Source organism: Seriola aureovittata, chromosome 13 (assembly GCF_021018895.1).
Source record: "Seriola aureovittata isolate HTS-2021-v1 ecotype China chromosome 13, ASM2101889v1, whole genome shotgun sequence".
Taxonomy (NCBI): domain Eukaryota; kingdom Metazoa; phylum Chordata; class Actinopteri; order Carangiformes; family Carangidae; genus Seriola; species Seriola aureovittata.
Window position 1 is genome coordinate 11,738,682 of NC_079376.1, and position 16,474 is coordinate 11,755,155.

The 16,474-nt window shown below is 41.0% G+C and overlaps 3 protein-coding genes across 4 annotated transcripts in view; 1 reads left to right on the plus strand and 2 right to left on the minus strand.

Moving 5' to 3' along the window:
- The window catches only part of cnksr1 (connector enhancer of kinase suppressor of Ras 1), a 29,311-nt gene extending 19,976 nt beyond the window's left edge, over positions 1-9,335 (plus strand). The window contains exons 11-21 of the mRNA XM_056393258.1: positions 329-474; positions 1,187-1,377; positions 1,485-1,518; positions 2,937-3,112; positions 3,286-3,359; positions 5,859-5,930; positions 6,351-6,421; positions 6,878-6,939; positions 7,037-7,127; positions 7,433-7,614; positions 8,071-9,335. Coding sequence (XP_056249233.1) covers positions 329-474; positions 1,187-1,377; positions 1,485-1,518; positions 2,937-3,112; positions 3,286-3,359; positions 5,859-5,930; positions 6,351-6,421; positions 6,878-6,939; positions 7,037-7,127; positions 7,433-7,614; positions 8,071-8,511 — 1,540 coding nt within the window. The 3' untranslated portion in view covers positions 8,512-9,335. The remainder of the gene's footprint in view (positions 1-328; positions 475-1,186; positions 1,378-1,484; positions 1,519-2,936; positions 3,113-3,285; positions 3,360-5,858; positions 5,931-6,350; positions 6,422-6,877; positions 6,940-7,036; positions 7,128-7,432; positions 7,615-8,070) is intronic.
- A 757-nt stretch (positions 9,336-10,092) lies between these two features.
- On the minus strand, positions 10,093-14,891 carry cldn23l (claudin 23-like). 2 transcript variants are annotated; one of them, XM_056393260.1, is made up of 3 exons: positions 14,380-14,891; positions 12,312-12,364; positions 10,093-11,888 (listed from the first exon to the last, which is right to left on the minus strand). In XM_056393260.1, exon 3 carries the CDS (start codon positions 11,836-11,838, stop codon positions 11,089-11,091), a length of 750 nt encoding a protein of 249 aa, XP_056249235.1. In that variant the 5' UTR covers positions 11,839-11,888; positions 12,312-12,364; positions 14,380-14,891; the 3' UTR covers positions 10,093-11,088. The 2 variants fall into 2 exon arrangements, with proteins under 2 accessions (XP_056249235.1, XP_056249234.1); XM_056393259.1 differs by having other exon boundaries at positions 10,093-12,037; positions 14,380-14,889.
- Positions 14,892-15,216: 325 nt separating this feature from the next.
- The window catches only part of grhl3 (grainyhead-like transcription factor 3), a 31,196-nt gene continuing 29,938 nt past the window's right edge, over positions 15,217-16,474 (minus strand). The window contains exon 18 of the mRNA XM_056394280.1: positions 15,217-16,351. Within this exon, the coding sequence (XP_056250255.1) occupies positions 16,234-16,351 (118 nt within the window). The 3' untranslated portion in view covers positions 15,217-16,233. The remainder of the gene's footprint in view (positions 16,352-16,474) is intronic.

Here is a 16,474-nt window from a genome sequence, read left to right on the forward strand (position 1 = left end):
TTGACTAGACTGGTAAGTAAACAGCTGTTAATGCTAATGTTGGCAATGTAGCAATCGCAAAATTTACGAATAGCTCCTTAAAAGTGACAATACAGGTTGTTTATACTATTACTATTGACCAGTTTTCACTTCATACTACTGCGTATATAAGGAAAGTTTTTTGTCAAACACACTTCCATGTTTGCTTGATGTGTATTTTTCTGTAAATTACATGCTTTTTGATTTCCGATTCTAATTTCTTAGATGTCGTAGCCTCTGAGAAGCACCTGAATGCACCATCAGTGAGTTATTTCAATTGGTGTCATGCTCACTCTGTTTTCCGTTACAGGAAAGCTATTCACGGGCCAGAGGTACAACAGCAGCATATGGGACAGGAGGAATCAGAGTTGTCTTCAGACAAGGAGCTGGAGGGGAGTCTGACTCTCAATTCATATCAAAACCAACAAAGGGGGTTGTCACCACTGACAGCCTCAGGTAAGAAATGTATTGTAGAGGAAATCCAGGCCTTTTGCAAGATGTTTTCTTCCCTCAAAAGTCCTCAATATGTTTCAGTTGTTAAAAGCAGGATATTGGCTGGAACATAGTGCTGAGGGGGTTCAGCAAAAAAGTTGTCTTTATTAAACAGATATGAAAGAATAACTATCACTTAAGCCGTTTAAATATATCACTTGGAAAAAATGTTAAAAATGCTAAATAATGTAAGAAAGAAAATCCACGATACATTGTCTGCAGGTAAAATAAAAACTCTCAATTTATGAGCTACTATAAAGGCAATTTTAAATCTGTGTCCCTGAGATCTTTCAGTTTTAACCGTTTTTCTTTAGCCCATAAAGTACGGGAAGTTTCAGCTTTTTAGTCTCAAATTGTGCACCTGATTCTCTTTAGTCTTTTTTTCTGTATTAAAAACAGTTTAGGCGACAATGTTGGATTTCATTTTACTTTGACATTAAAAAGGTTTTCAGAATCATAATGGAAAACTAGTCTGAGTAATTGTTGGCTTAATGGATTTACTAGCATTTGTACCATGAAAACCAGTTACATTTATTGCTCAGACACTGTGGTGTTGATATAGGAATAAACTATTTGATGTAGATCACTGACTGCAGACAGAAATTCAGTCCTGAATATGGTGTATTGATTAGTAATTTCATTACTGTCATTTAACTGTCTGTGCACATTTTCTCAGGGGAGTTTGAGGGTTTGGAAGGTTCAAGACTCTCCCCGAGGCTCTCACCAAGACTCAGAAGCGACCAGTCACCGTCACCCAGAAGAAGTCCTTCACCCCTGAACTTTGGGTCATTCAGAAGTCCTTCACCTCAGTCACCTGACCAGGAAAGAGGTAGCATCAGTTCCTGCCCTGAAATGGTGGGACACACGGTGAGAGGAAAATAACTACACATTTTAGTTTCAATCTGATCAGTTGATGTTTGTATTAAACTACATTTAAAACACTGACTGAATTTTGTTCTGATTTCTGATTTCAGGGGAATAAAGACACTAAGAAGAGCTCTACAAAAGGTGCAATTTTTATTATAACATAAGCAGAGCATTCAGCCAGAACCAGTTCAAAATGAATTCAAGATAGGGTTGACAGGCATCTAGACCAACTCTATTGAAAGGCAAAATATGGGGGGAAAAAATACCATTTTCATTTCTTCAGGATCAACAGGCATGTCCACAAGGCCTCAGTATTATACCACTGTTAAATGCTATTCATAAAAAGAATTCTTACTAATCAATGCATACAGATAGGTTCATTATATGCTACAACAAATAACAATGTATTGGCTATGCATTTGTGTACTTTCTAAAATAAAATCCATGCTCGGAAGAGAAGAACAAGGATAAGCAAAGTGGTAGAAAAACTATTATTTTATGTTTGTCCTTCGAAATAGGTTGAGGAAAATTTGCAGCGTGTGATGACACTGTTCAATTTTGCATTTACAAAATTGAACGGGGGGGGGTCCGATAAGTGTGGAGATGCATTTTAAAACCAGGTGTGAACTGACAAAGTGAGAGCTGTCCACTTGTGATCGGATCATCCGAGACAGATGTTAATACCAGTCCTGAACATGGCCTATGAAACTGTGTCGGGAATAATCAGACTGTGTCAGTGGAGGCGGTCCTTCAATGTGGCCCAGGACGCATTTGTGTTCACACTGCTAAAAGAATGTGGACACGTGGCCCAGACCACCTCCGAATGTGGTCTGAGTGATCAGATCTCCAAAGCGTCCTCAATGCATCTTGAGTGCGTTTAAACTAGGGTTGTGCCGATGGACGATGTATGAGTGATCGAAGATCATCGCTGATTGCTCATGCCTTTGCAAATGTTAAAACAATATTTGACTTGTTTTCCCATTAATGTAGTTAATTATTATTTGTAGTATTAAATTAATACTAAATTTAATTTGCCTGCCACAGTTTAACATATATAACTGCATATAACTGACACTTGCAACACGCAAGCACATACACACACTCCGAAGAGATCGACAGTCAGAAGGAACATTTGGTTCAGTTTCTGATCCTGCTGCTTTATATGGTGGTAAATAGAACTAAATAGACTGGAGTCATGAGGGACAAACCCGCTTTTTTTTTCATGATGACGATGAAAATAAGATTAATCGGTCAGCACTACTTTAAAAATTTACATTTACTCATTTTTCAGACGCTTTTATTCAAAGCAACTTACAAGTGAGGGACAACACTAAAGCGTCGGTGCAGTAGGAGACCTTGAAGTACTAAATCTGTTCAGTAAGGAAAAGTGCAAGGACATCAGATAAAGAAGTGAACCTGAAATGCATAGTAACTGCTAGTTAGGCATGTTTGGGTGTTAAATGATAAATGCCAGACACTTGTATCAAAACAAGGAACTAATACGTTGTTACATTGCCACTCAAAAACTGAACTTACCCCTGGTTGTCATTTCCTCACAGGAATGTCGACAGCTATGAGTCGGCGTCGGGTGTCCTGCCGTGAGTTAGGTCGTCCCGACTGCGATGGCTGGCTGTGGAAGAAGAGGAAGGAGAGCAGTGTCTTCATCACCCAGAAGTGGCAGCGATTCTGGTTTGTCCTCAAGGGGCCTTCACTTTACTGGTACACCAGCCAACAGGTGGGTATATGGGAGGAGGCAATTAATTCTTTCCAGACGTGTATTTGTTTTTTTTTTATATATTTACAGCCATTTTGTATGACTTGGAGTCAATCACAATATAAGCTATTTAATTAACTTTAGGGTTCAACTTTTTCAACTGTGGTTTTACTGAAATGTTTTTCTTTCAACAGGATGAAAAGGCAGAGGGTTTGGTCAACATAGCCAGCTACAGCATAGAAAGCGCCGGAGAGCACAAGAGAAAATAGTAAGTGTAATTCCTCTAGTCTTGGAAATAACAGAGATGCTTACATCTAACCTAGGTTCAAGGACCGGTTTGCCTTAGAACTCACAAGAGGAGTTAGAATGACTTTGAACAGTTAACAGATTTATTGCTCCATAGCAATAAAACAATTTACACAGTGCTGCAATTAGTGTACAAACCAAATAAAAAAAAATTAAAAAGTAAAGAGTGCTTTCAAAAGAAGAAAATAAACAAAATACATATATACAATTTGAGATCCTCAACTCCAGCACTCCTTTGAAATTGAAGATTCAGAAAACCAAGAGTTCAGTTTCTTTGTCCCTTTGCAGGTGTGTGCATGGATGTTCTGCATCTATGACTAGTACTACTATCCTGGTAGAGTTAATAGTGTGCATGTGTCCTTATCTGGGGTCCATGTGAATTAATCAAGCTAGTCAGATGTCTTCTATGGACTGATCCTACGTTGGCCACACCGTTTCAACGTTCGTACACAATCCCATGGGCTAGGCTCGCCATCACAGATTCCTCACAGATTTTATCTGGTAAACAAAAAACAGTCTACACAAATAGTGCAGAATGTCTGACATGAAGCCTCATCAACTTTTTTCCCTTCCATCTTATAATGTACAGTATAACCAATAACTAAGGATATACTTCAATTAACATGAAATGAATTATTCTTTATCATGTTTATACTTTAACATAAACAAATGGAATATTTATCATGAAATACCTTAGATCACGATATAAAGAACAAAATATAATTACATGAAATATGTAGCTTTTTTAAAACCACTTTTACATGACAACTTTTTACTGTTTTTATACATTAGCTTAATAAGTTCCTCTTAAACATGAATATGAATAAAATGAATCACTCCAAAATACAACTTCAACAATTCAGCTCAGTTCAACAATATAGCTGTACTACAAACATTGAGACAAGTTAACTCCACTAACAAATGCCTGTAATGTAAATAGGATAAATACAATGCGCCTTTAATATTTCATACAGCTATGAGCTGTTCCACTAATCAAACCAGCCATTGGCGCTACGTCATTACAATGAGACCCTTCTAACAGTGGCCAACGGCTAGCGGTTAGCCTCGATTAGCGCTAGCGATCTTTTCTGAACATTAAAACAATGATACAAAACGCACAAAAGTACAATGCAAACATTAGACAACATTTTTCATAAACACGACTGGTTTTTATGAAAAGTATCTGAACTTGAACCTTGAAACTCTCCTCACAGTGGCTAGCAACAGACTAGCAAAGAATGTGTGCTTCAACTCACCGGGATTTCAACACTAATAACTCGACTGAAATTGTCTCCCTCAAGTTCACAGTCAGGATTCTAATAAAAGAGCAGCTTATTAGCGTTAACATAGGTAAACATTCATGGTTGTACGGTTATTCTGTGGTGCTTCCTACCAAGAATTGTTTAGCTGATCTGCAGCACTCAAGATGTATCAGGAGGACGTCACAATGGAAAGTGAACGAGTGTTGGGGAACAGGTGTGCAGATTATGGCTTCTCCTGTGTTCTCCTTCTTCTTCTATTGTGTTTTAGGGCAGTTGGCATCCAAAAGTCTAAAATTATACCGCCACCTACAGCTTACTTTCCCTCACTGTCCAGTCAACTCAAATGCGTTTTTCCCATAGGTTTTTCCAATCCAGTCATCTTTTGAAAAATAAATAACAATTTCCCTCCCGGAGCACTGTGTCCACATTTTATAATACTTTTTAATGTTGTTCTCTGCTATCTTCCGTAATTGTATAATCAGTTCTACTCTTTCCTGTTCAAACTGTCTCCATGACATAAAAATATGTTAATTTATTTGCCTCAACCTGTTGGCAACGATCACAAAAACCCATTGGATGGTTCCCGCAATGTATAGTGTACTGTTAAGGTTACTGTGTCCAATTTTAATCCTGCTTAATATCATTTGCTCTTTCCGTTTTGTTCCCCTGCCTCTTAATCATCCCACTCTGTTTTGCAGAGTGTATTGTGCTCCCACAGGAAACAACATGCAACCACACTCCTAAACGACACATAGGGTTTTAGTAGCCCTATGTTTCATATGGGTTACGTAAGGTTGAATGATGGATCATCTTAACAGGCTGTTTAACATATTCTCTGGGAAGTTTGGAGATCTTATGAAAGATACGGTGCTGAAATGGAAAACTGTCTTTTAGTTTGAAACAGAAACTTTATTGTCCCTGTGCACAATGAAGATATGTGTTGGTTTTATGCAATAGTTACATTCATGATGGAGGAAACTGTCCAAAACAAACCATTTTCTCTGTTTTCAAAATCAACTGTTCAGGAAAAAGTGTATCTTGTATCTTATGAATTCACAGAGTCTAATCACTACTCACAAGGGGGGCGTGTGTGTTTCTGCAGATTTATGTGTATTAATTTCACTGTGACCAATTTCTTGTGCTCTGAGATTCACGTTCATGTTCGTGACTCCCCTCTCTCTCTGTTCTCGATCCACCAGCGTGTTCAAAATGGGCCACCAGAGGTTTCAGAACTTCTTCTTCGCTGTCGACAATGTCAGCGACATGAGCAAGTACGTTCAGCCTGTCTGTCCTCTCTCTGCTTTTCTGTCTTTCTCTTTCTCCGGGCTCGAGGAGGAAGAGCAATAATTCAAGTTTAGCCACCAAAACTGAAATTCTCACATAAATAACCAACAGTGGGCTAAAGCCAGTGAAAGAGGATCTAGATTATGTGGTTGGTGGGGGGGAGCACCAGCTCCAATACAATGTCGTCATTCATTCATTTTATTGTACACAGTGAGCACAGCAGAGGTGTTGAATCATGCTGTGACAGGCGTTGGTCTGTACTGCCCCCTACAGTTGTTTTTTTAGTAGTTTGTTCTGTAAAGTAAAGATCACTGATGTTGAAATTGAAATATATATGATAGCATAATTCCAGACATTAGAGATGTACTAACAATATTTTTGACATCTTGTCATTTTGTTTCCTCCAGATGGATTAACTGTCTGATTACAGCCATACAGAAGCACAAGAAGTTCAACGAAGGCCCTGACAGTGAAGAGGGTAGGTTGATGTTCTCCAAATACTTTTATCTGAGACCTAATCACTTAAACATGTGCATCTAAAATATCTATTTAGTGGTTTCTTACTTCCAAAATTCATTGCACCCGTACCTCTGTGCATATATTATCAGCTTTAATAGCAATAATGCACAGTGGGCAAGATGGTGGTGCTTCCTCCTCCAGGTCCTCACACTTGTCCCATCATCAAAGATAATATTTTAAGATCGTTTGTTGTCTATGTTAATCTACGGTCATGGTGGTTTCAACAGACAGAGTCAAATGGTAGCATAAGCATAAATACTGTTGCTATGGTTACCTGCATTTTAACCAAGTCTTGTCAGACAGTTAAAAATTATCAGAAAAGTTGAATGTAGTACATAAGTATTGTGTATATGTATATTGATATATATGGTACCGTCATATCACCGAGTTAAAACCTGTGTTGATTTTTGGACAGAATGTTACAGCGAGACTGAATCAGAAAGCGAGAGATCTCCTTCACCCCGCAGAAGAAACAAGGTGAGTGAGAGGGTTAGACATGCACACACACACACACACACATAGACATAGGCAGAGTACGACTCAGATCATAATGTGTTTTCATTATGTGCCTCAGAAAGTGCAGTCCAACACTCTGCCTCGCCCAAAGGGGAAGACGAACAAGGCAACATTATCGGGTCTTCCGACAGGGGGCGGCAAAGGATCAGGTTTGTACTCTGTCACTGTCTCCACTCCTTGCTGCTTTCTTATTTTCTCCCTCTGTAAATAATTTCTTTAATTTGTGAAGACTGAGTCCCATTGATAGATATCTTAATAGTTTGTGTTTGGAAAAATCTTCTCCTTCATGACATGTTGTTTCCTCGACTTTACCCTGTGGATATTTTGTCCAATCAGCTGTCCCCAAATGGATAGTTCCTAACAGCTTTGTGTGTATGCTGCTGTCAACCAGGTCCCAATGGCCGTGTTTTGTATTTACTTCCATCTCTTTCTCCTGTCACTTTCATGTGAGAAGGCGTCCCAGAGGATGAGATGGGTAAGATGTTAAACAACATTAAGGAGGGAGGAGTTTCTCTGATCGGCCACGAGCAGCCGTTTACGCACGACCACTTCAGGAAATCATTCATTCGACGCAACAAGAACCCTGTCATTAATGAGAAGGCACACACACTCCGGGCCCTGCAGAGCACCCTGAAGGTGAGCTGGAGTCAGGTTTTCATTTACTGTCAACACACAACTTCATATAACAATATAATGACACAGGACAAACACTTTCACTCTGCTACATTTTATCAATTATTGGACAAACCATGAATAGTGACGCATTCGCCAGTCAGAAATCACAGTGTTGCTGATAATCATTTATTCAAATCTTGAGTCTTAAGTTCCTATATTTTCTGTTCTGACTGAATTTTGCACGTTTGCATGTGATCAGGCTGAGATCAGGATTGTTCTCTTATTGTTAACAAAGTTCTGTAAAGAAGCAGATGTAATAGAAGTAGAAGTAGTTCAGCTGTGCAGCAGTCAAATGTTTTTTCATTTGATTCAAGGAAATAAGAATCAAACAAGGATGCTGTTCTCGTCACTCAAAATCAGACGAATTCATGTTTGATTAGTTTTGTGTTTTCACTGAAGCCCCTGTTTGCTCTGCAGGCAAAAGAAGCAGAGTTGCAGCAGATCAATAAGATCTTGGAGGACTCTGATCTGACAGCCTCAAAGTACCGTCAGTGGAAGGAGCAAAACGAGGAATTAATTCAAGAAATCGAGAAACTGACTGCACTCAAGGCCTCCAAAGGAGAGGACGACGCTGCGACGCAGGACACGCCTGCTGCGGAGGTTGCCTTGGAAACCGTCGCTAAGGAAACAGCCACGGCAGACACAGAAGGCGCATACAGACTGAGCCTGAGCGACGGGGAGCAGTTAGTGGACGCGGAGCCGTCTGACGTTCTCCTGGAGATCCCCCAGGGTTCTCCGGACACAGAGACCAGTCCAGTGTTAGAACTCTCTCTGGGGTCGCTGCAGGACTCAATAAACAAACAGCTGAGCGAGATGGCGGAGAGCGGAGAAGCTGCTGAGAACTACTTCTACATTTAAGACCACGGTGGAACAGTCACACCACTGCAGAACTGCCCCGTTAACGAAAATCAGACAAATGCAAGATGCTTGTGATGCGGCAGTGTGAGAGAGGTGCGTGTCAGCTGCTGACGTTCGCCCGAAAGGATCAGTTAAAAGCTGCCACTAAATCAACGCTTTAATCAAGTATGTCGGTGAAATGCATCGGTGCACACCTGTTTGTCTTTTTCTATAGGAAACACATTGAACCCAGTACTTGCTCACAACAAACATGATGAGTTTACAACAGAGAAAAGAACAATTTGCCAAGTGTCAATCTGATTTCAGTATATATTTATAGGATTTTAAGGCTGTCTTGTTCGTCTTATGCTAAAAACTATCAACTAGAACTTTTCTTAGAAAATTCACTGAGAATTTGTAATAAAATTCATGCTTCTTGTAAAGTGATATGTAAATACAGTTTTACTATAAATACTGTACTTATTTGTATATTACCTTAATAAAGGTATAGATTTTAAATATTTTGCACAGAAAATTCAAAACAGAAAATTTACTTTCACTCGTTGGAGCTCCTTTGTTGGTCAAGGTTATGTCCTTGAGGCCTCCTGTGTACACCTGTGTATATGAACCACATGGCAGAGCTGTATGACCTGGTTCTGGTTCAGCGTTCCTTTTTATTGCCCAAGTTTGCCGTGAATGCAGCAAAACAAGTGAGGACTCCTCAAGTGCTGAGATGTCCGATGTGACCCTGCTCCTTATCGCTGTAATCTTCCATCAGCTTAATAAAAAAGGGAGCGAGACGATCACTGAAATGTGTCGTGAAGTTCCACCTTTGTGTCCTCAGATTCCTTTTCTCTGATCCTTCTTTCAATTTCTGTGTGTGTGTGTGTGTCTACATGTGTATGTACATGTAAGTTAACACGAGACAGAAAGAGCAGGTCACAAACGCATGCCTTTACATGTGTGTGCCCGCGTCTGTCTTTTGTGCATGAATTTCAGCCAGTCGAGACTTTTCTTTGCATTCTGCTCTTTGCATTAACACTCCGAGGTGAAGGTCACATCTCTGAGAAGATTCGAGTAGACCCAGACAAATTATGCAAAAAAAAAACACACAAACATTCAAAGATATTCTCGTCTTATTTATGTACAAAGTTAATATGAGTGAATACATTTTCTAAACTACTTTTAATTTCAGATTAAAAATAGTTACGCGATGGATGAATATTGTTTGCTAATGAATTGCTCATTCTCTCACCGGGTCGTGATCTGTTCACATAAGCTAACGCACATAAATTCATCACAATCTGTGGCCTTGTCTGTTGCGGGTTGGCTGTGATGACCTCTCTGCCCTTTAGCTTTGTGTGGAGACAATGAATTTAATTTACTGTCCAACTCTAAAGAAAAGATGTGCACATACAGCGTAATTAGTAAGGTATGACATCGCTGTGGCACTGAGCGCAGGAGCAGCATCAGTCTGAGTACATTTATTCTGAATGGGATGAATCTTATCTAATCATTTTCATTGACTTGTGTTCGCAAGCTAAATAGAAATCTGTCCTTCATCTCTGAAACGGCAGTGCCAGGATGCAGCGCACAGTGAGATATTGTTGAAATGTTTTATTCAATGAACACACTATACAACAAATGATATACAAAGAATAAACAACACCCTGTTGTACATCCTCCTCTCCAAACACATTTATCACTGTTTGTGTTATCAAGTCGGTCACGTCACATTCGACAGATGAAGGTTCCTCAGTGAAGATATCATACAAAGATTTACCCTGACAAACAGGCTAGGAAATTAGCAGGTTACTCGCAATGTGTTTACAGTAATCTGACCTCTAAAACTGGTCTTTTTTTTTTTCTTTCTTTCTTTTTTTTTTTGTTGCTCGCAGTGACTGAATCTAAAAAACGTTAAAAAGCAGATTGCACATCCTTATGAAGAAACTTCTTGAAAATTGTTGGCTGAATTCCAAAGAACCATATTTGTAAGGAAAAGAGGAATTTCATATTCGTTAGTTGAGCACAAATTTCTGTTAACAAGTAACTTAAAACTAGAAAGTACAAATGAAATCCTTTTTTTTTTTTTTATTCTACAGTAGTAATCTAAAACTAGCTCTTCCATACATGTTTGAAGCCCTAATATAATCTAAACAACTGCTCTTATAATTTATCACGCATATTTGACATTTCACAGTTTGGTTCGGGCGCAAACGATGTCATGTTTCTTGCTAACAGTACAGAGAGGCATGGCTACATCGTAAAAGGCAGCACAGAGAGACACTTCAGTCATGTTTCACTACATGTTGCAGTTAAAGGCAGCGGGAACTTGAGCTCTTTTCAACCGTGACGATCTTAATGAATCTGTAACGATCTTCATCACTTTGTCTTTTACATGATGTTCCTGCATATGTCAAGAGGCAGCTGCATCCATCATGTTCATACCTGACATTAGAGTCCATTAATCAGATAGAGGCAATGTTCAATCATATTTTAACTGACTTGTTTGTATTTAGTGGCAGATTTATTAGCTGATGAGACTTTAAGAAGTTTCCACATGTCCGGATTTGGTCGTCTTCACCCAGTTTTTCCGCTCTAACAGGTGACTTCATACACATCTGTTTCTGGCTCTATCTCCGCACATGAACGGCACGCAGGGCAGACAGGTAGCTCTGGGCAGGACGGGCAGGTCAGACATCTTGGGCGTTTGAAGCCGAACAGCAGAGCACTGCCTCCCAGCACCTGCAAACATGAACCCAGCCACCCAAAGTAGAGCGAGCCGGCCGGACGCAGGCTGAGGTGGGGGAACCTGTGGTTATTGATCCCTTGGCTTGGACTTACCATCCCCAGTCGTCCAAGGTTGTGGGTGTACACCCCGAGGGCAGTCAGACTCAGCAGCCCGGCCATCACCACCAGGAGTCCACCTGTAGCTGCTACACCTCTCAGAGGTAGATCCGTCCAGCACCGGACTCCAATACAAGCCAGAACAATCCCAGTGCCGCAAAGGAACAAGGAGGTCAGGACCAAACCTTGTGCTAGGCGAACCCGCGGGTCTCTCTGGTACGGACCTCCAACAGGCCAGCACTGCTTCAGCTCTGAGTGTTCCACCTGCAGGCAGCTCTCCCAAAGTCCATCAGAGCGCAGCAAGAGCAGAGTCTCAACCGACCCGGACCTGACCCCCATCCCATGACCCTTGAGTCCTGAGCGAAGAAGTGACCCCGGCGCCGTCATGCCCAGACGTGCCTGTCCCTCTCTCCACTGAGGGGTGATGGCCGCGGTGAAGACGAGGACCAGTCCCAAAGGGGCAAAGACGATCCCCATCACCATGGAGGCAGGAGTGTGCATCGTCAGTGGTACAACCGGAAAACTCTCAAGACGTACAGCTCATTTGTTTTCTGTAAGAACAAACCAGGACCTGCGTTCAATGTGGGTCTTTTCCAAAACGAAAGATGGCAGTGGCTGCTCTCCTCCTCCAGACACGGATGCTACTTGTTATTATCATATGTCAGTGTCATGGGACCCCTCAGAACAACAGGGCTCTATTCTGCAAAAAGATAAATAAATTGTGATGTGATAATGAAGAGGATTAAATCTCACATAGAAGAAAAATCCAGTTACAATTCACAAATATCTCCTCTGATCAGATGCTGCTGATTTATCTGTGTCTGCAAGGAAACAGTGAACTTATAACTTGAATATTTTCTTCACAAATATGCAAACCTTAGCTGTTAATACAAAAAGCTTAATACAAAGATTTGAAAATGTTAATTCAACAGATGAATGAATTAGAGATTAATAAAGAGAAGCTCATCCCTTACCTCTTCCTTGAAACTCTCCTGCCTCTTTGCTGAAGACTCTTCATTGTGAATGTCTGAGGGGAAGAAGAAGACTCGGTCAGAGAGGGAGGCGGTGCACATCAGGCTGACATGATGGAGAGAGAGAGAGCGAGACAGAGACAGAGACAGAGACAGAGACGTGAGAGGAAACACAGGTGTGAAGTGCAGCAGAGACAAGCGCCCGAGCAGCCGGAGAAAACAGAAGGAGATCTGGCTTCACTGCTCCAGCGCTGGACAGAAAAATAAAGGCTGAACGGTCGATGCCTGTCTCTGTTGCTAGGATACGATAACCTGGCCAGTCTCAACGTGACAGGGTGTGTGTGGCTTTGCTTTTTAGACTCCTCTCTATGCAAGAATCTTGTGTACATGAATAGTAAAACACAGCTGTGCATGTGTGTGTGTGTGTGTGTGTGTGTGTGTGTGTGTGTGTGTGTGTGTGTGTGTGTGTGTGTGTGTGTTTGTGTGTGTGTGTGTGTGTGTGTGTCTGTGTGTTTGTTGCTATTGTCTCAAAGTCTGATGGGTGACGGCCAGATATGACCTTGGACGAATTGAGTTGGGTTAGTAATAACGTCAGGCCAGTGTGTGAATGCAGAGTGAGTCCAGCCACAGCGTCTCAGGCCGGAGGAGAACAGACAGAATGCCCTCAGGGACGGGGACAAGACAGCTTGAAGATGTGCGTGTCTGAGTCATCCAGGACACAAACAAACACAGCCACGCCACAATCAGTAAATATCTCAGTCAACACCCACAGCGGAGCTATTATCATGACTTCCGTGTGGAAAATCAACATTTCTTCATACTGTCTCATTTTCCACAGCAGGTGTACAAGGCGGTACAGGTTTAACAGAAGGAATCAATCACACATTTCTTTTCTCCTCCAAACGTTCTTCTTATACCAAAAAGCCTCACGTGGTGATGATGAAATATGAGGCAGACGTTTTATTTGCAATACATTTAAAAAAAAAAAAAATTACAGTGATAAATAAAAACAAACTGCTGACACCATCATGTGCTCTACATAAAAAAAAATAATGGTTACAAAAGTCACGTCCTTGAAGCAAAAAGCTACAACAAAAGGTGTGAGTGACTTTTACTGGCAGGATTTAATAAATAATAGAAGGAATATTTTATGAACAGGAGCAGGAACCTTTCGAAAAGTATTTGTTGTTACTGTAACTGTTTGTTACTGCAGTAATTGTTGCACAACATAAAGCACTGGAAAGGGATGTCCAGCCCAGGCGATTCATCTTTGTGTAATTTGACTTGATTAATTGTTAAATGTGAACTTATTCATAAAAAGGCACTGGAGGGTTGTTGACAATAATCTTAAAGGTGGAGTGCATTGTCATTCTTGTGTCGTCAGTATCTAAATATACTGCGCTCACACTGTGATGGGAAACATGGCAGTACTTCCTCTTTGTTTTGCTACCAGAATGTTTTCATTGACATGACGGGAAAGAGAGAAAGTGACAGACAACAGGAATCAGGAGGCCTGACCCAGCTCTCAGGACACCATCACTTCTCTGCGTTAGGAGTGAATTCAAGGGGGTTTGACAGTCGACTGCACGATAAAGCCTCACCTCAATCAGGTTCAAAGTATTTTGTCCAAAGGTGTCACTTGTTACTCAGTCACATTTCTTCTCTTTGTGTTTTTCAGGTTGTTGCTTTAGGCAGCTTTAAGTGCATTTCTAAAATTAGAAAAACACTTAGAGCAGGCCAAATCAGAGCTTTGTCAAAAATCCTTCAGATCATATCAAACACCCGCCAGGTCCACTGCCTCTGCAGTGAGGTACTGTGAGTGCACTGACTTCATCTGACGCCTGATTTATTTCTGGCCATATCGAAGGCATGGAAGCATCTGCAGAGGCTGGTCATGAATTGAATATGATAAACATACTGTAGGTTATTAATAGCCACAACGCTTTCTTTCACACAGGCACACTTTGAGCGACTGCAAACAGACACGCACGCACGCACGCACAAGCGCGCGCACACGCACACAAACACACACACACACACACACAGAGCCCATGAAGTCACAGGCACTTACCATTCACCGGGGGTCGTGTGCATCTCGCTGCAGATGGGCTGGCTGCTCTCTGCTCTTGTCTGCACGGTTAACATGTTTCCCTCTCTCGCAGCAGATGGTGCAACCACGTCTTCATTATTCTTGCTCTCTCTTCGTCCTCGTCTGTCTTTGCTTAGGCAGTCTTCTCCACCTATCTGCGCCTTCTAATTCCCTCTGTCTTCACGTCTCTTGTTTGTTTCTGTTTTTTTCCTGCTGCCTCCCCGACTGTCTGCGTCTCTGCCTCTCTGTCTCACTTTCTTTGCGCGTTTGTGTGTGTGTGTGTGTGTGTGTGTGTGTGCGCGCGCGTGTGTTACATCTAGGACAGATTGCTTCCCTGCTTTCCCTGTCAGTGTCACCAAATAGGGAAAAGCACTGAGGTCTTCTGTATATACAACAGGCAGCACACTTCAATGTGTGTGCTGCCTATTTTAGGGCCACGACGAGCTGCTAAAAAACCAAAACATGATCATGTTTGTTGTCTGTTCGTCTGTATACGACACCCCACCACCACCATCACCACCACCACCCCTCCCTCATACAGATGGATTCTATGGTTTTGTTTGATCTGTAGAGCAGATAAAATAATCAGCTGTTTCTACATTTCCAATTTGCACTTCACCTCAAAAGGCTAATTATAACTGTGCGCGCGCACACAAACACACACACACACACACACACACACACACACACACACACACACACAGGAAGCATCTGATCATTATCATTTATTTGTTCCGTTGATAACTGATCCTGGCAGAAGCCTGTGAATGGCTGGCTTTTCAATCAGATCTTTACAGTAACGACAGAGTCCAAAGAAGCTATTATACATTTTTTTTATTTTCTTACAAAAGGGGGGCAAGATTTGACTAACACAACCAGAATTGCCATAGTATAATAATGAAATATTACAAGGATACATGTTCGCTTTGAAATGATGCATAATGTATAAGGAAAAAAAAATCCTGCAACTTTTTACACACACACTCATGCTTAAACACACGCATACATATGAAAGTCCTCTGGCAGGCCTCAGGGTTGTAGGGGTTTGAACTGTTTCCAGGTAAAAAATCTGTGGTTACACCATTACAGTCAGGAAATGTCCACAGCTTTGGGCTGAATGACAGCCCACTACAAACTCTCCTGTGGTTTTATGGGTGGAAATGTGTGACTTTTGGTTCTGAATGCAACCCAGTGTCGGGCCAACTTAGTCGTGAAACTAACAGGAACCTAGAGGAAGGGTTAAGAGACTAAGATACTTTTGGCAGTGAAAATCATTATCAGCAGGATGTGGCTGAGAAAACGCACCATTGGCTCTTGCAGAAGAAATGATGAGTATACTGAAAGCAGCAAGAATACCAATCTCTGAAAATGCTGAAAATACAGGCTGTACACAAATCATGCACAGGGCACTGTAAAAAAAAAAAAAAAAAAAAATTGAAATACATAGCAATATGAGGAAAATGGTTGGCAACATGCACATGGCTAGTTCATAAAACACTGTCATATTAAAATCTATTTACATTATATATGTACAGGCTGTTCATTATAATTGCTCTTATGTTAAAATATTAAATTCAAATAGCAAAACCATAAGAATTAGGGCCAAGTGGTATTTACAAAAAAAAAATAATAATCAAGAAACGGTGTGACATTTTCATCTGAAATCACAAAAACTGGAGAGGCCTCTTCAATCCAGTTGTGTCTTTGGTTTGGGAAGTCCATAGCTTACATTGTCTCTGACTGGGCAGTGCTTTGACAGGTGGTATAAACTGGCAGCTGTGATTTCTTTTCTTTTTTTTTTTTCATCCTTCAATAGAGCAGACAGCTGACTTGTTCTCATACTTCAACGAGAGTGACCTGGAACTGACCAGAGACCACCTCGGACATGTCGATGAGGAAGGCCGACTGGTTGGTGTAGTGTTCGATGATGTTATCGTCCATGTTGACGAAGATCCTGAAGAAAGACAGACAAAAAAAAAAACGAAAGGTTACTCCAGTGATTGTGGTGGGAAAAAAAAAAGAAAAAATGGTGCACAGAAGGTGGGACAAATCATCAATCCTCAAAACTAGAACATGC